This window comes from Panicum virgatum, chromosome 2K (genome assembly GCF_016808335.1).
Source record: "Panicum virgatum strain AP13 chromosome 2K, P.virgatum_v5, whole genome shotgun sequence".
Lineage (NCBI taxonomy): Eukaryota > Viridiplantae > Streptophyta > Magnoliopsida > Poales > Poaceae > Panicum > Panicum virgatum.
In genome coordinates this window covers 46,999,545-47,018,163 of record NC_053137.1, presented here as the reverse complement: position 1 = coordinate 47,018,163, position 18,619 = coordinate 46,999,545, and the positions used below count along the sequence as shown (strand labels likewise).

The 18,619-nt window shown below is 46.8% G+C and overlaps 1 protein-coding gene and 1 long non-coding RNA gene across 2 annotated transcripts; one reads left to right on the top strand and one right to left on the bottom strand.

The window, feature by feature from the left end:
- Window positions 1–312: 312 nt before the first annotated feature.
- On the bottom strand, window positions 313–3,599 carry LOC120680389. The gene is made up of 3 exons (XR_005677660.1): window positions 2,694–3,599; window positions 2,428–2,570; window positions 313–876 (listed from the first exon to the last, which is right to left on the bottom strand). It is a non-coding gene; the product is annotated as an uncharacterized LOC120680389 (long non-coding RNA).
- A 907-nt stretch (window positions 3,600–4,506) lies between these two features.
- On the top strand, window positions 4,507–7,772 carry LOC120695372 (zinc finger BED domain-containing protein RICESLEEPER 2-like). Its single transcript, XM_039978641.1, has 4 exons — window positions 4,507–4,852; window positions 5,227–5,290; window positions 5,345–5,470; window positions 5,982–7,772. The coding sequence occupies exon 4, from the start codon at window positions 5,982–5,984 to the stop codon at window positions 7,770–7,772; it is 1,791 nt and encodes a 596-aa protein (XP_039834575.1). The 5' UTR covers window positions 4,507–4,852; window positions 5,227–5,290; window positions 5,345–5,470.
- The last annotated feature ends 10,847 nt before the right edge of the window (window positions 7,773–18,619 follow it).

Here is an 18,619-nt window from a genome sequence, read left to right as displayed (position 1 = left end):
GCCAGCGGCTGCTGCTGCTGCGCCTTGAATGATCGATGCAAAGCTCACTGACACTCCCTGCCGACGGGCCCCGCGCCGCAGGCCCGTGCGGTCTCTGGTGTGGTGGGCTGCGTCTGTCAGCCGGAGCGGAAGGCCTTTTTCAGGCCCCGTTTAGTTCACAAAAATTTTCGCCCAAAAATTTTCACCTCCCTTTTAAACACATATATGAAGCACTAAATGTAATTAAATAACAAAACTAATTACACAGTTTGGATGTACACGACGAGATGAATCTTTTAAGTCTAATTAGTGCATGATTAGCCATAAGTGCTACAGTAACCCACATGTGCTAATGTCGCGGTCAAAGGCCTTAAAAGATTCGTCTCGCGGTTTCCAAGTGAGTTCTGAAATTAGTTTTTTAATTAGTGTCCGAAAAACCCTCCCGACATCTGGTCAAACGTTGACGAGACATCCAAAATTTTTTCTTTTGGGAACTAAACGCACCCTCACTCGTGAAGAGTGCTGCGTGCAGGTGCTCCTGCGGTCCTGCGACGGTGGGGTTCCTTCCGAGAGCGGATTTTGTGCCGCGCGGCGCCAATGCGCCGGCTATCTGTACGGCGTGGAAGAAGTAGATCAGCGATTGGAGCTACGACGGCGCGTACCTGAGCTGTATTTTGGAACAGTTTGTAGTGTATTCGAGTGACCTTGTTATATTTTAATATACATGAACCGAGGGAGCAGGCGGACGCGTGGCTTAGGATGTTTCCGGAGTGGGAATCTTGCACAGTACAATATTTGAATGGACTTGGCAGGTCGCAACAGTATCGGTCCATTTTGTCAGGCTCACTTGGCGGTGGAGCAAAATAGTCCAGAGTTGAAATCTCCAACGGTACCCGCCTATTTTGAGTCCAAACGAAAAAGCAAGATAATGAGATTCAAAATTACAACCTCCTCACTCAACACCACAGTTTCATGTGCAAGCAGCCGTTTTTATTAGACAAAATAAAAAATCCTTCAAATTATTAACAAGTACAAATTTTTTTAGAATGCACATTTGAGTAGTTTTTAAGGTGGGGATGCACATAACTTTAGCAAAGCAAGTACAAATTGTTTATAATGTGATGCGCCTCGGGGACTATTCAGGTCATGTTTTAGTTCCCAAAAAATTTTCTGCAATACCCGTCACATCGAATCTTCAAACACATCCATAGAGCATTAAATATAATTAAAAAAATAACTAATTACACAATCTAACCGATTAGCACAAGATAAATCTTTTAAGCCTAATTAATTTATAATTAAACATTATTTGCCAAGTAACAACGAAATGTGATGCAGTACCGAAACTCAAACTTCTTCACCAACTAAACACACCCTCAGTCCACAATTAACAACATATGAAATTCTTGTTGTAAGGTTTGATGATGCACAATAAATTGTTTATAAGGTTTGATGATGCACAATAATGAAAGCCAAATTAATCCGTGCACTTGTGATAGATCCAACATGCTTGATCAGACGTGCCCCAATAGTACGTGCATTTGAAGTGTTTCAACCTACTAGTATTTATGCAATGATTTACACATAAATCATTGCATAAAAACTAGCAAATTGAAACACTTATTGACCACAGTAATAAGGAAATTTAATACAAAGGTTGAAACACTTATTGACATATAAAAAGCATTACGTACATGAAGATGTGCAAAAGATGCATCTCTAGATATGCACTTCAATAAAAAATATCTCATTACCTAGAACAAATGCACATATTCGTGTGCAACAACTCACAAGCGATTATGAAGGTGTGTAAACTTTTGTGCATAGATAATCCAAAAAAAGGTGCAACATATATAACTCCTTTTTATTTTCCAATCAACGTTGCATGCATGTTACACATTTTTTTATCTCACATATTTGTACCTCAAAAGAAAATCTGTGAAATATTTTTATCCATGAGTATATGGCACTGCAGAGAACAAATCCACGTAGATTACAATGTAGGCCGTGTTTAGTTCCACGCGCAAAAAATTTTACGTTGGAATCTTGTTAATTTGAAATACTAAATAAAGTATATTTATAATTTTTTTTGCACAGATGGGTTGTAAATCGCGAGACGAATCTAATGATACTAATTAAGTAGTGGATGATTACTGTAGCATCACTGTTGCAAATCATGGATTAAGTAGGCTCATTAGATTCGTCTCGCGATTTACGGCCCATCCATACAAAAAAATTTGTAAATAGACTTCATTTAGTACCCTATACATATGTCGAAACAATCGATGTGACATTTTTTTTACTACCAACTATACGTACTATTACGTATGCATATCTCATATCCTATCAATTAAGTCTTGCATTAGGTAATAACAAATAATGTACAACTTAAGATATGGATGAGATTCTTTTCCTTTTGAAATAAAACATCATTGAGATTCATATCACCTTTACATGAGTAGGTTTTATTGCTCACTTGCACCTTGCTGAAATCGAGTTTTGCACCTAAATCTGTGCATCATCACCCACAACTCGCCACCCGCAGAAGATGGATCTGTCTGGCCCAAACTCGTCCACCCTCTGTCCAGTACCTAGATCAATCGAAAAAAGAAAGAGAAGAATCAGAAAAGAAACAGCACAGAGACTAGAAAAGAGGATATACGTGTTCCGGAACATAGCGAATGAAAGAGGATCTGGGACATGTTCCTACGAACCTCCATTGATTTGGCACCATCGCCAGCGCGCGGGGTCGTCGGCGGAGGCCGCGCTCGGAATCGGCCCTGCAGGCTGCGCTGAGTGGGCGAGGAGGCGCCGGCTCGGTGGCCGCACGCCGAGCGAGCAAGGAAGCTGTTGCAGGAGCTGTCGCTGTCGCCGCCGCCGAGGCCGGTCAGGCCGGAAACGGCTGCGACGTCACCGCGGCCATCTCCGGGGACTCAAAGCTGCCAAGCCAGATGCGCGCATCTTCTTGCCGGGCTCCCTGATCTGATGATCTCCGACACCCACTTGCCCCACTTCCTCTTCCTCAAGCCCCGGTGCTGCCTGGCCATGTAGCCAGCCACCATGCCAGCAGCATTATCGAGCACCACCTCCATTGTTCTTGCAGCGACCAAGCTTCCTGCCTTCCTCTTCCTGCTCTAGTTTGCTGTGAGGAGACGAGCTGAAGTTGCAGCGACAAAGCTAGCAGCAACCGCACCCAAGCAAGCTTGAGCCGTTGCAATAGAGACGGTACACCGAGCGGGCGAGGAGGTGCCTGCAGCCCCGCATGGTGCCCGCTCCCTACGGGCCGCGCCGAGCGAGCAAGGTGGTGCCGGAGCGATGGCCACACGCCGCCGCGGCGGGGCTCCCTGCGGTCTGCGCCGACCGGGGAAGTGTCCGTGCGGTGGCTGCACGCCGCGGCGGGGGCGGGGCTCCGTGCGGTCTGCGCCGACAGGGAGGTGCTCGTGCGGTGGCCGCACGCCGCGGCGGCGGCGGTGTGGTCTGCTACGAGCGGGCGAGGATGCGTCCGCACCAGCAGCCCCCGTTGCCATCGGGGAGATCCCCTTCCTCGTCCATGGCGCTCGAGCGCGGAACTGATGCACAGGACTTGTTGTTCCAGATATTTCTCGGAGGCGCGATTGCAATCCAATACCTTCTTTCTTTTCTTATTTTAACCACATAAAGCTGGCCCATATCCCCGTATTCCGCAATTTAAAATTGATACCGTATACTTCATAGAGAAAAAAAGCCAATAAATTTTCACAAATCTCGAAAAGCCGGCCGTTCCTTGCCACACAACATCGCGGCCGTCCGTAGAACCGGCGCATTGGCGCCGGGCGGCTAAGTTTTATTTCCGGGTTCCTTCTCTGCAAAAAGTGAAGGGGAAAGTTCAAATCCGCCGTGATTGGCCTGTTCCAGTTACTGGCGTTAAGATTTTCAAGAACTCCACTCGTAAACAAGGTCATGTTTGATTTACACCATCAAAAAATTTTCATAAAAAAATGAATACATGCATAGAGTACTAAATGAAGTTTATTTGCAAAACTTTTTCACGGATGGGTGTAACTTTTCGAGACGAATCTAATGAGCCAAGTTCCATCATGATTGGCTCCAGTGATGTTACAGTAACCGCGTCTAATTATCCCCTAGTCGTACGGTCAAATGCCTCATTAGCTGAAGTAACTAGGCCTGCTAGCGGGGCGGGCTCAGATGCGGATTTTGGGGCGGGTTTTTGAATGGGGATCCGTTTGTAGGGTAGTAACGGGTTTATAGACCAACGGGTTGGGGCGGGTTGGGCTGCATTTGCGGGTTGGGGCGGGGTGGGTGGGAAGAAAACAGATCGACCGCATTCGACCGCGTCCTGCTCCCGCAAGAAGACGACACCGCCGCCGTCGCCGTCGCCGCTACCGGCTACCCTCGCCGCCGCACCTCTCCTCCTCCGACGTCCATAGATCGAGGTCCTCCTCTTCCACCTTGCATCTCCATCTCCTCCGCATCACCCCTTCCTCTTCCTCAACGGCTCACTGGCTCCCTTCCTCCTCTTCGTGCAAGATGCCAAGATCTGTGGGGGAGGTGCTATAGGCACGACGGGATCGCCGGATCTGTGGCCGCCGGCTTCGCCTTCTTCCAGGCTGCCACCGGATCTGGGGAACCGAGAGGCCGGCCACCGTCTTCTTTCTCGGCCGCTCGGCGTGCTCTGTCTCTCCCTGTTTCGCTGCTGCTGCAGCTCTTAGCCGGGCCGGCCAGAGAGAGACGACCAGCGGATCGCCTGGGGAAGAAAGAGGAGGTGAAGGTGGAGATAGAGATCGGAAGGGATAAGGAGTGTTTCCCATGGGGAACTGCTTAGGGGGCAGCTCCTACTCCTACGTCAACAAGGTCTCCTCCACTGCAAGGCCGGGTGAGTCCAGTCCACTGCTTCTTGCCTTGCTCTCTCTCTGCATCCTCCTTCGACATGCAGATAGGAGATGCATGCTTGTTGCTTGCTCTCTAGTATTAAGATCCAACTTAAAAGTGGGGGCAAGAGGTCAGAATTATTTCATTCATAAATACTGTAAGAACGGAGGTAGTGCTTGCCATGGAGTAATCATAAGTCAACCACATTTGCTTGCTGCTAGCTGTGAGACTAATTGAATGACCTGGCAATTAGTTGTAGAACTGGAAGCATGTTAGTCCAAAAAGAATAGCATACAGCTCTGCAAACATTAGATGGTGCAGTTTGGTACCCTTCTAAAATCAAGCAGTGCGCCAGTACTAATTACTATTACTACTTAGGCTCACAATATTCTGGAAGCTAAAGACTCAACCAGCAGCTCTAAGCCTGCAAGCTCTGGGTCAGGTAGTGTCTTCTCTGAACCTATATTTGAACAACATTCCTTTTATTTTGTTACAGTTCTGTTTTAAATCAATACAACCAAGGGTACGCCAAGCTGCCGCCGACCGCGCCGACGGCCAAGCCGCCGCTGACCCGGATTCATCTGCACCAACAGATCACAGAGTCACAGAGAAACATCTCGAGGTAATCCCAACTTTAAGTATTTCTCCCCATCTTATATATGAATTTTACATGTTTCGATCTAAGCTACTGCATGCACCTGTACATTGTGTTTAGCTCCTGTTGCATTTTGGGAGCTGTACATTGCAAATCCCTTTTCTGAATTGGAGGTGTGAAGCTTGTAGGATTTACTGATAGATAAAACTTGGCATCATGATTTCTAGATGTTGTTATTTGTCACCTCCTAGCTTTGCTTGTTTTCTATTAGTACTAGTTTGTGAAATCAATGATTGGCATAACCATTAATTATTTTTCAGACTGGCAGCTATTTTTGCTGTTCAAATAGCTGCTGATATTGCTGCATTTCATGTATATTGCTGTGTATAGCTGCTGATATTGCTGCACTTGGCACTGCTGATATTGCTGCTAGTACTAGACTGCTATAGTACTGAAAGGTTTCCTTTAGAGTTTAAGAGCCCTACAACAAGATAACCCATGCATGTTTAACTTCTAAAAATATGCCTTTTCAAAATAGATGTCTTCTCTTCAGTTAGAGGCCTCTGGCACAAGTGAGAGTACTGATAATAGTTCGTCACAAACACCAAATAGAAGGGCACCAATCTGGGAGTATTATGAGCCGGAATTGGTCAGGATAGATGGTGCACTAAAAGCAATTTGCAAGTACTGTGGAACAAAGTTGATTGCAAACAGGAAATCAGGTACAAACAGCCTTAGAACTCACATTGCAGAGTACTGCCCCAAAGTCCCTAGTGATGATAGGAACAGATTTGTCGCTACAATGAAGAAAAAGCCAGATGGTCCATTCACCTTTAATAAGCAGAGAAGTCGCGACCTGATGATTGCTTGGATTGTTAGAGCTGATGTAGCATTCAACAAGTTTGATGATGAAGGTTTTGAGCTTTGGATGGAGTCACTGCAACCCACTTTTAGCGGCATAGGGAGACAAACGATTCGTAATGATTGTGTTGCTAAGTTTGAGAGAGCAAAGATAGAATTACGAAGTGAACTTCAGAGTCTTAGCTCTCGCATATGCTTCACTTCGGATCTTTGGACATCAAACCAAAAGTTGGGATATCTTTGTGTTACAACCCACTATATTGGCCCTGATTTTGTTTTGAAGAAAAAGATAATTGCATTTAAGGATGTGAAGTATCCACATACAGGTGTTGCTATTGAGGAAGCCATTACAACTATTCTGACAGACTATGGAATCAAAGAGAAGATGTTCACAATAACACTGGACAATGCAGCAAACAACAAGACAGCTTGCGATCTTCTGCAAGAAAGCGGAAAGCAAGACATGTTATTTGGTGGTGAGCATCTTCTTGTTAGATGTTGTGCTCATATACTCAACATTCTTGTGCAAGACGGTATGAATGTTGCTAGTGCTGTGATAGAATTGATAAGAGACCTGATTATGAACATTAACTCATCACCAGCGCGTATCCAGAATTTCAATGAGATAGCTCAAAGAGAAGGTCTTGCTGCAAAGGCTGGTTTAGTCCTTGATGTTCCAAATCGTTGGAACTCAACATATGCCATGATTATGGAGGCAGCAAAGTACAAGACTGTCTTGAAGCGATATGCCAAAACAAACCAGCAACCATTTCCATCCGAATCTGAGTTTAGTATAGTTGAGTCCATTGGTGAATTCCTTCGAGTTTATGAAGAAACTACCAGGGCGTTCTCAGCTGATAGATATCCAACATCCCACATGTTCCTGGATAATGTGCTTTGCATCCATCAAACTCTGAGAAGTCCAGAATGGCACAAGGATCAGTTTATCACTGATTTGGCAAATGCAATGGATAAGAAATTTGATAAGTATTGGAATGGAAATTACAATATGCTCCTTCCTATTTGCAGCATACTTGATCCAAGAAAGAAACTTGACCTCCTTGACTTCTTCTATGAGAAAGTGTGCAGCAACTTTATTGACATTGAAATTAGCACAAATATGGTTAAAGAGTGGCTTCACAAGTATTTTAGGAAGTATGAAGAGGTTATAAGAAGAAATAAAACAAATGTGGTGTCACAAACTGCACAGTCCACAAACATGGTGAACCGTTCTCCAGTGCTAGTGCTTGGAAAAAAAAGACTGGAACAAGAATTTGCTGAATACAGGAATCGGAGGAGAGGGATTAGGATTGAAAAATCAGAACTTGATGCATATCTAGAAGAGCCACCAGTGAGACCAGATGAAAGATTTGAAATTTTGACTTGGTGGAAAACAAACTCCAACAAGTATCCTGTGATGTCAGCAATGGCACGTGATTTTTTAGCAATTCCACTCAGCACTGTTTAGTCTGAATCTGCATTCAGCTTGAGCGGTCGGATTCTTAGTGACAATCGAAGCTCAATGAAATCAGAAACTCTTCAAGCTTTGGTCTGTTGCAAAGATTGGTTGTACACATATCCCACCAATGAAGTGAGTTAGGGAATTCTGAGAAGCTTATCCTTTGCACGGTCAGACTTCTTTATCCCTGCTCTTAGTTCTTTTCAGTTAACCCAAATGAAGTGAGTTAGGGAATTCTGAGATGTTTTCACTTTTTAGTAGTTCTTTCCAGTTTCATTGTAGTAGTTCTTTTTCTGCATTTGCTTAGGGATACAGACTGGTTTACAGGTTAAGATTTGCCCAAATGTTTGAACACTTTCTATGATGCATTTGCTTCTTGTGCAATTGTCTATGGGCACACCTTTGTTTTCATCAGGGGTGAAGCTAGACTCTAATTTGGAGGGTGCATGAGTGGTGACTGGAGGTCTGCTTGGGATGTATCAGAAAATTCAGATTCTGGGGGATTTCCAAATATGGGTCTCTTTCAGTTTTTTTTATTAATCTAGTGTTGTTTTTTTCATCTCTAACCTACCCCAACATTGACACAAAGTTGTACAGGCAAACAGATTTGGAGGTGATTAGCTGAAGTAACTGCTACAGTACTATAGTTGTGGAGGTGATTTTGTAATTAGACTTTATTTAATACCTCTAATTAGTGGTCAAAGCATCAAAAAAATTTGATGAAAATTTTTTCAGGCAAACCAAACCAAACACGACCCAAAACAGTTTGAGAGCTGTTGAGCACGTAGTTTTTTTTACGCAAAGTCTAATAGACGACCCGTCGCTGGTGCGACGAAGCGCGCGATCCCCGCAGCCCAGCAGGCCAACGCGACGGGCCCAGGTAGCCTCGACGGAGGCAGCCCAGTGAGACCACAAACCAGCCGTTGGGCTGCAGACCGCCCCACGCTCCCCTTCGGTTTCCCCCAACAGGCAACGGCTGCCTCCTGCAGCAGTAGGGAGAGGAGTAAGGGAGGCGATTCCCGGCCGCCGGCGAGGAGCGGCGGCAGTGCATCCCGTCGAGGAGCGGCGGCGGCGTCCCCCCCCCCCCCTCGAGGAGCGGCGGCGGCATCCCCCCGTCGAGGAGCGGATCGGGAGATCGCTTACCCCCATGCCCGCTGCGGATTCAATGTGAGTCGTAATCCCCCATCCTACACCCCCCCTCTCACCCTGCCCTCCTCCTCCGCCATGGTGCCGCAGCCGAGCTGGAGTGCCACCGCGGCCTCGTGGAGGGGCGGGGGCGGATCTACAGGGTATCCTGATTTGGGGCCACGGCATACCCTGCACTTCCGGCCAATATAAGGCAACTCTTATGTACTTACCGATAATTAGCATCAACTCTTTTTTTCTTTTTGAGTGCTGCTCGCCCACCCTCCAGGCTCCAGCGACTGCAAGCGGCAGCATCTGGACTAGAACCCACAGGCTAGCTCAAGTAGCAAAACTGAACGTGAGGACGTCTATTGGTTTTGCATGGTTCCGTAGATGGAAATGGCAATGGATGAATTTGTGCCAGTGATAAAATGACCAGTGACCACCACCGATTGAATTGCTTCTGTTATATCAATTTTTAAACTTTTTTCTGACAAGACATAACTAGCAATTGTTACTATATGGTGTAAAGTTTGCTAGGTTTCTAATTTGGAGAAACTGCTGGGGTCACCAGATCAAGTCCAAACTAATCCAAAAACTCTGCTATGTCGTATACTCAATTTAACATAATTTTTCATAATTTTGATCACATAACTCATTCTTGTGTTCTAGAGAGTGCTTTTCAATTCATCCTTATGGCGATCTAGTAGCCATGCCGGCTTGAGTCTCCTCTTGTTCATTGAGCAATTTTAGATATTAAGATATATAACCATGCTTTCAGGTATTTACTCTTAGTTATTAAATTGCTTGGCAAATTTTAATTCTTTTTATCAAATTGTTCATTGTATCTTACCAAATTATATGCTGTAGGTGCAGCATGACTTGTAGTTTGTTTTGTATTTTTTTACTCAAAGAATGTTTTGTACTCGTTACTCAAATACTCTCTTGTTGGGTTTGCCGGCTATAATGGATGTTATTTTTAATGGATAGACCTATGCACAAAATCCACTCTCAGTGGCAAGATTTTTGTTTCCCATGACTCTTAGTGTCAAGTTATGTGAATTTTTTGCACGCAAATAGCGTCTGGATTCAGCTATTAAGAACTGAATAATGTTCTCCCGGGGATTTTGATGCCTAATCATAGCGAATTTGATGCCTAATCCTAGTGAATTTAATGCCCTAATCCACTTAGCGAACAACATCCCCTCATAAAAAATGTTACAAGTTATGCTATTCTTTTGCATATAAATAGTGTCAAGTTACATAACGCTGTCGCGTCAAGTTTGCAGAGTCGTGATATAGTGTCATATTAGGGTAAGGACACCGTCAAAAGCTACAATATAAAGTGTCAACATAGATATATTTTTTTATCTACTGTTTTTCTGCACCACAAGCTATTTGTGTTATAGTGACATGTTTTTACTCTTTCTCTATGTCTGTTCAGCATGGCTCGAAAACAGAAATTTCAAATTTTGGATCATCATTCTCCATCGAGAAGGAATATAAGAGCATCTTCTAAATCAGATTTGGGAGTTGGTGCTGGTGGTAGTGGGAGAGGAGGGAGCTCATAGGTACAAGATGATAGTGATGATGCTCCCTCGCCAAAGAGTTTTTTAAAAAAAAAAACTAGCTTTGAACAATAAGGTCTTTATTTTTTTTGCGTGCTTTTTTTAGACAACAAATGAGATGTGCCGAATTTTTTATGGTACACCTGTATCAATTTACATAATTCGTAATTATTGGTACATATGAGGTATCAAGTTATATTCTATTTTCGCTTGTAATTATTGGTAAGCCTGTATCAACTTAGGAAATTTTTTCTAATCTCAAGTTAAGTTATTTGAGGTATCAAGTTATTCTTTTTTTCTACATGTAGTTATGATACACCTTGGTTTGTGCTTTTTTTTATATTGCAATTGAGATCTCGGAGTTACGGTACACCTGTATCAACTTAATCATTTTTGTAATCTCAAATTAACTTTTCTGATATATAAGTTATTTCATATGTCATGTGTCAACTTATGTCAAATATATCACGTCTTTCTTTTTTATCACAACCTTTTCATTTTTATCACAATCTGCATGTCTTTTTTCTATCACCAATATATTCTGGTATATTTATTTTTTTACAGCATGGCAAGAAAGAGAACTTAAAATGCCATATCTGCTCCCTCTCCGTGGAGGAAGATGAGAGCAATGTCTGGGATAAAAGTTGAGGAAACTCAACAGACCCAACAAAATAGCAAAAATGCTCCCTCCTCGAGAAGGGTGACAAGGGCAAGTTGTCAAATATAAAAAAATCAATAAACGAAGATGCAGCAAACAAGTGTAGGACTATCAAGGTAAATCTGGAGATGCTACAAGCTCAACTTCTATAGTTGAAGGGGTCAAGGTGAGCGCTCAGAGATAAGGAAAATAGTGAAACACTCCCCTAAGGTTGACAAGATTTATCTTATGTGGACACATGACAATTTGCTATTTGTGTTTCTCATGTTTTTTTTCACGGTTTGTTTGCAAGTTTAGTAGCAACTTACAGTCATATATTATGTAAACTCGTGTGGTTATATTTGATAATTTATATAGTTCAATATACCAAACACAACTTTTTTAGATATTGTGCTATCAATCTACATTCATTCTGATATCAACTTGTATAGATTGTTCACTATCAATTTATGTATGCTCTGACTATCAACTTACATCCCTTCTGACTAACAATTTTATCGACTTACCCATGTTTATGACTATCAGTTTGTGTATTCACACTGACAAATTGTAGTAACAATTTTCTATGCCATTCATCTTTTTATATAAATTGATACATTATCTCTACATAAGTTGTTACTATAATTTCATGAGTGTTAAGCAATAGAAGTTGTAACACTTTTTCTACATAAGTCAATACTAATAAGTTGGTACAAAATATCTATTTAATTTAAATTGCTATGTGTGTGTGTGCGCGCACATGAAGGACAAATTATTGTTTGTAAAATATAACACAAATTGTTACATATGTTGTAATTACATATTCAACATAGACCTGGGCATGGGCTGCCCGACCCGACGGACCCGACCCAACCCGCCCGAAAATAGCCCGACCCGACCCGACCCGAAGAGTTTGATGGGCGGGCTCGGGTCAAAATTTTTGACCCGGTATGACTGACGGGCCGGGCACGGGCTAAAAATTTTGACCCGAAACCCGAAAAAACCCAAAGGAACCCGACATTTTACATAGGCCCGGCCCGACCCAACCCGAACCCGACCCGACCCGACTGGCTGTCGGGTCGGGTGCGGGCTCAATTTTACGGCCCGGCCACCGGGGCGGGTCGGGCACGGGCCGCTAGAAAAAACACCGGGCTTTTTTTGGCCCGACCTGAACCCGATCCGGCCCGGAGGATGCCCAGGTCTAATTCAACATAACTTGATAGTTGTATAAAATAGTCTCAAAATATACCAAATATGGATCTAGTATTGTAGATCTCTTCGCAAAGAATACAATGGTACAAACGGATTTAAAATATGATGTGTGATGAGAGAGTTATGATCATTTGAAGTTAATATGAAATAGTGGTGACATCAGCAATGATGTCAGCCGAAAGCGATAGCTTCTTCTAGATGCTGGGCGGCTATTGAGAATCAACCGGAACCAACCATGCATGAGCACGCGTCAGCATGAGAGAGGAATGTGCGCTTGGGTATGCTTTAGTTAGATGTGGGAGCACAGGATAGAATAGGGTCGCACGGTCGTATATAGCGCGACCGGTCGCGTCTTATCCCAATTTTTTTATGGGTGTTGAGCACATTAGTTAGGCCGTGTTTAGTTCGGTAGGGTGTAAACGCAAAAAAAATTTGCGTTTCGAATCTTCTCAAATTGAAGCACTAAATGAAGTCTATTTACAAAACTTTTTACACAGATGGGTTGTAAATCGCGAGACGAATCTAATGATGCTAATTAATCTATGATTAATCAATAATTAGCGGATGGTTACTGTAGCATCACTGTTGCAAATCATGGATCAAGTAGGCTCATTAGATTCGTCTCGTGATTTACAGCCCATCCATGCAAAAAATTTTATAAATAGACTTCATTTAGTACTTCAAATTAGCAAGATTCCTTTTCACTTTAATACGTTTATGACTTTTTTGCGTTTACGGGGTGGAACTAAACACACCCTTAGTACTCTTACTGTTCATTTGGGGAAATTTGTGTCACTAGTCACTGGATGAACTGACCACCTTGTTGCAAGCAGTCTTGTCTTGTCGTCCGAAGACGAGACCTTGCCGTCGATCGGGACAGACCACACCAGGAGGTACCCGAACCTGGCCGCCCCGGCCATGGCGGCGGCGGCGCCCGGCACCGCCCCAGCCCTCAGCCTTTTTGTCCTTTTCTCACGTTTGCCCGCGTGGCGCGCTCACCGCCAGTGCTCATCCTTGCACGGTGCCCGCCGGCCGCGGAACGCGCCACCGCAGCAACCGCTTGCCGCCGCCCCGGAACCGAACGAGTGACGTCGCCATCGCCAAGCCCACTCGTCATCCTCCATCCGACGCGCGTGGCGGGGCGCGCCATGAACGAATCATGCCCGGCTCATCATGGCATCGGAAGCCAATGATCGGCGTAGGCGAGGCGGCCACGGATGCCAAAGGCCCAAAGCCAGCCAAGCCGGCGCTCGCATCGCGTCGCACGCCGGCGCCCCGGGCGAGCGTGGTGGCCCTGCCTGCCTGCCGTCTCTCGTCGGGGGAAAGGCAGGCGCACGCGGAGGCGGCGTGGGAACCGTACGCCGCCCGCGCGCATGAGCGAGCGGCCGACGGCAGACGGCACATGCGCGAGGGACCGGGCCGGTGGTGGCGGGCTGGCGGCGGCGGCATCGGTCGGGCGGAGTCGGCGTGGGGTGGTGGGGCTCGTGCTGTCTCCCAACCAAACTTAATGCCCCCCACTTTTTCCCCGTCGTGGAGCTGCTAATCCCGCAACTGCTCCGCTAATCCCTTTTCGTCTTTAGTTAACGCGGCTCTGTCCGCGTCCCGGCGGGCATCATGATTAGGAGGAGAGGAGATTGATTGGTCATGGATGGGTGATTTGCCGAGGCGAAAGAGAGGTTGGTTCCTCAGAGGGAGGGGGGGGGGGGGCAAGCGTAAGACTCCGTTTGGTTTCAAATAAGTCACCAACTTATAAATCAAAAAATATAAAAAAGTGACTTATTTTACTAAACATTCCTAATTTATAAATCACCCCAATTTATAAGTAATAAGTTGCTCCACCCCAACTTAAAATTTATAAGTCACCACTTTTCGTGTGGGGCCCACACCTTTTTCCTCGTGGGAACAACACCCAACCCTATCCCCCCTCCCCACCGCTGCCGCGCCCGCAGCAGCTCCGGCCGCCGCACTTCCTCGCCGCGTTGCAGCAACGCCGGCTCGCCTCGCTTCCTCGCCAAGCCCCCCTCCCCCGGGGGGCGAGGCCCTCCTCCGCCCGCGGCGGCACTAGCGAGGATCTCGCGTCGTCGCCGAGTCCGCGTCGTGGCCGCGCCGAGCTCCGTGGAAGAAAGCAGAGGAGATGGACGCCTCGCCATGGACGCCGCGGCGCGCGGGCCGCCGCCGCCTCGCTTGGACGCCGCGGCGCACGGGACGCCACCTCGCCATGGCGCCTGGCACCCGTACCTCACCGGCGGAGGAGCCGAGGCCGGCGCGGACGAGTGGGTAGAGGTGGGGGAGGGGGATGGAGGGGATGGGCGGAGGGCGCCGCCGCAAGGCCTGCCATGGCTGGCGTCGATAAGGTTGAGGGCGGGGATCTCGCCGCCACGCGCTCGCCGCCGCGGACCTCCGCCACTGCTTCGTCCCGGCGCCCCGCTCTGGCCCCCGCCTCCGTCGGTGGAGGGGCGCGGCGAGGAGGCGGAGGTCCGACCTCCTCGGCCGCTCCGCCGGTGGTGAGGGAGAAAAGGGGCGGGGGACCTCTGCCCCGTGCCTCCTGCTGGTGCTGCTGCTCGTCGCCGTGGCAGGGGCGTTAGCCATCCTGGTACCATGGCGGCCGTCTTCTCCATCCTCCGCCGGCCCGGGGATTGGGGAGAGAGGAGAAAGGAGGAGAGAGAGAGGGGGGGAGGGGGATCGGGAGGGCGACGGGTAGAAGAGAAATGACTTATAAGTCATCTACAACTAAATACACATAATTTATAAGCCACTAGTTTTAAGTTGTCATCTAACTTATGGAAACGCCTAAGCAAGCAGGCCGCGATATGATCCGGCCCATCCCCCTAGGCGCGGCGCGCTGTCGCCTCTTTTGTTCTGGGCTCGGCACAGGGACGACCATGGTCTGGACTGGACCGGGACATGGGCGTGGCATGGCACCAATGAGTGGGCCTCATCGTCAGATCGAGGAGCTGATCGAATGGCCAGCCCTACTGCCTGCTGTGCGTCTTCCGGAGTCTCTTTGACGAGCATGGGCAGGATCAAAATCTGGAGACGTTGGTCCTATTTGTTTTTGCTTAATTTATAATCTAAGTGTGACCAAAAGAAGAGAAGATTTTCTCGCTTTTTCCTCCTCGTAGTTCAAATCTCTGAAGCGGATTACTAGAGAAGCGAAAATAATCGAGGCGTTTGATGGGATTATCGTTTATTTTCACTGATAAGCCGATTATAATCGAAAATAAACAGAGTCGTAAGCCGGGGATAAGGGGATCAATCAAATGTGAGCAGTGCGAAGGGAAATGGCGCATCGTGGACCAGTGCAGTGCTGTCGTGTTTCTACTTTCTACGGCTTTTCCACCTCTCGGCACACAAGTTAAGATTGAAGAAAGAGGTCGTTTGGTTGGATTGGAACTTGAAGGGACGATTTCAGCAGTTTGGAGGGTGACTTTTGCCGTAGAAGCTACGACTACGAAGAGCACGCGTCGCTGCCCATCTCAAACCAGAGGAAAAACAGGACAACCTAACAGCTGCAAGAATTTTAAACCGAGGTGGGAAAACGGGATGGGGGCGGATCCCAAATCTGCCCAACGATTCTCTGATTCTCTCGGTCTCTCCCAAAAAATAATCCATGGAGTCCATGTGCTGCAGCAGCACACGAGCAGAACGTGAGGGGCCTCTGCCGGTGCCGGATCCTATATTATTCCTATCCTTCCAGTTCCAGTCCACCGCGATCAAACCCGGGCGCTCACCAATTGGGCGAGTTATTGCATACAGCTGTGTCAGCTCAGCGTCGCCCATTACAAAATGTTTGCGTCGCCTGGTCGATCGCGCCAGTGCCCCCCGGATGGATACTTTTAGTTCATTTTTATCTCGACTTATAAAATAGCTTCACGCTACAGTATCTCGATTTGTGTAAAACAAGTGAAGCCGAAGCCGGTAAAAACCCTCTGAAACAGACCTTAAAACTAAATTGTTCTAATATGCTATACGGTAAGTCCGTATTACAGGAATTATTAGAGCGAAATGCCATACGAAATTATATAAAATTTGCACAATTGGTGTGATTGAGCAAAGATCTCAAAACATAGCACGTATAGAAATGCTTACATATGTACGTACATACATGCACACCATGAACTCCTGTGGGAGCTGGGTCGATAAATCTTAAGATTGTCCATGCTCCTCGCTATCGACGAGCATACAGTTTACTACCGGAACACAAAGACACCTTGATGTCAAACTTCGGATCGTTGCCTTTGACGCTAGCTAATTATCCAAGTTGTTCACCAAATTTATTGATTCTCTCTTATCACACATGCATATTAAACTCATCGTATATACCTAATCAAATTGAAAGAATTGAAAGTTAATAGGATAAGCAAAGCAATAATGATTTTAGGATTCTAAGAGACCAAATGCAAATATCATGAGAGCTCAGAAGCTCAAGCATAGATTGGGCATGGACTGTGAACGTTCGAGGGATTGCTGGGCTGCTAGTTCCTGGTTTGTCATTGGGTCAAATGTGCAGCAGCTGATTTCAGAAAATAAAGTGTATTGCGCTGCTTGTAGCTTTGCTTCTAGTTTATTTGGGGTGCACCGTTTCTAATTTAGGGGGTGCACAAGTGGTGGAAATTTGGTAACAACAGGGTAATTTTGTTTTCGCCGTGGGTGCATTGGCAATTTGGCACCCAGTTGTTACCAAATTACCCTTTATAAGCGCTTATAAATGCACCGTGCCTTTATAAGTGCGACATCTAACGACTCCTTTTTTTTCCAGATGTGAACATCTAAGAGCAACTCTAACATCTTCTCTAAAAGAAGTTGAATAGTTGAAAATAGCCAAATAAGAGTAAAAATGGGATCCAATAGATTCTTCATTTGCCTTTCTTCTCTATCTGGATAGGCATCCCGTGCCCCTCGCGATGCATTTTTGGCTCAGCACATCCCCTCTGTATCTCATCTGGGCCCACCATCTCTGTTTCTTCCCAACGCGCCGCACTGGCCCCGCCGTGCCCCGCCATGCCCTCCGCCGGCCCAACCTCGCACCCCAACCACGCGCTGCCGCGCCCTGCTGCGCTCCGCCATGCGCGCCGCCGCGCCCTGCCGCGCACCTCGCCATGCCTGTTGTCGGCCCGAGCTCGCACTTTAGTCACCGCACCCGCCATGCCCACCTCCAGCCCGAGCTCGCACCTCAATCGCCGCGCCCGCCATGCCCGCCGCCGACTCAAGCTCGAACCCCGGTCGCCGCACCCGCCATGCGCGCCGTCGACCGGCTCCCTGTCGCCGGCCATGGCCGCCGCTCCCTCCCTCTCGATGCCGCCCCCTCCTCTGCGTACCCAGCGCCGCCACATGCTCGTTGAGCTCGCGCCGCCGCCCTCTCTGTGCCGGTGCCGGCCACCGTTGCCGCCGCACCCGCCGCCGGTGACGTGCCGTGCCCAAGGTCGGACCAGGGCCATATGCAAAGAGAGATTACCAGTGGGGTAGATCTGGTTGGATGAAAAAGGTATAGCTCAAGGAGAGCAATTCAATTTGGCCCACTTTATTTTGACTAGTCTGTTGGAAACAAGCACAATATAGAAATAAAATTATAGAAATGAAATTTTAGCTAAATGGCTAGTTAAAATAGAATTTGACTAATGAGATTTGAACAAACTGTTGGAGTTGCTCTAACGGTCTTTCCCCGTCGACCAAAAAGGGCAGCTCCGATGGTTTTCTCGCGCAGCAGCGAGTTTCAGATTAGTGGAGACCTCACACGCCCAAAAACACCAATCAGTTGTCGCGTGGAGTGATTGCCTGCAGTGCGTCATGGAAAACAGCCATGTCCCCCATTTGCCAGCATCATCGTCCTCATTTCCACGGCACACTCCAGCAGTCCGCAGCGTGCAGCATGATTGCTTTTTCTTCTTTGCCTGATGCAGTATCATTGCCAGAGTGTTCCGCCAGCGTGGAATCGAATGAGATGGAACATAAAAATTGGGATACGAAAATACAGCCGTGCTTTAGCAAAAATAGTACAGAGAGAAACGTTTCAGAAGGTCGCTGATCTTTTTTTCCTTTTTTTTTGTGAAAACTGAAGGACCCTGGTCGATTCGTCATGTGCAGTAACCGACGTGGGTCCCACATTGCTGCTGCTTTTTTTTTAAACACCCAAGATCACTGGGAAATCATGTAAGAATTCAATTGAGCACCCACGTTGACCGCACGCTCAACACAAATAAGCTGCCGGGAAGTCTGAGGACGCGTCTGCTGAGATTTACACACGCACACAAACTTGTATAGACGCACGCACACACACCCGGTACCCCACTGGAGAAATCCCCGGTGCGACACCA

What these genes read in the sequence shown, in the direction of transcription:
- LOC120695372 (XM_039978641.1), top strand. Translation starts at nt 5,982, where the DNA reads ATGTCTTCTCTTCAGTTAGAGGCCTCTGGCACAAGTGAGAGTACTGAT.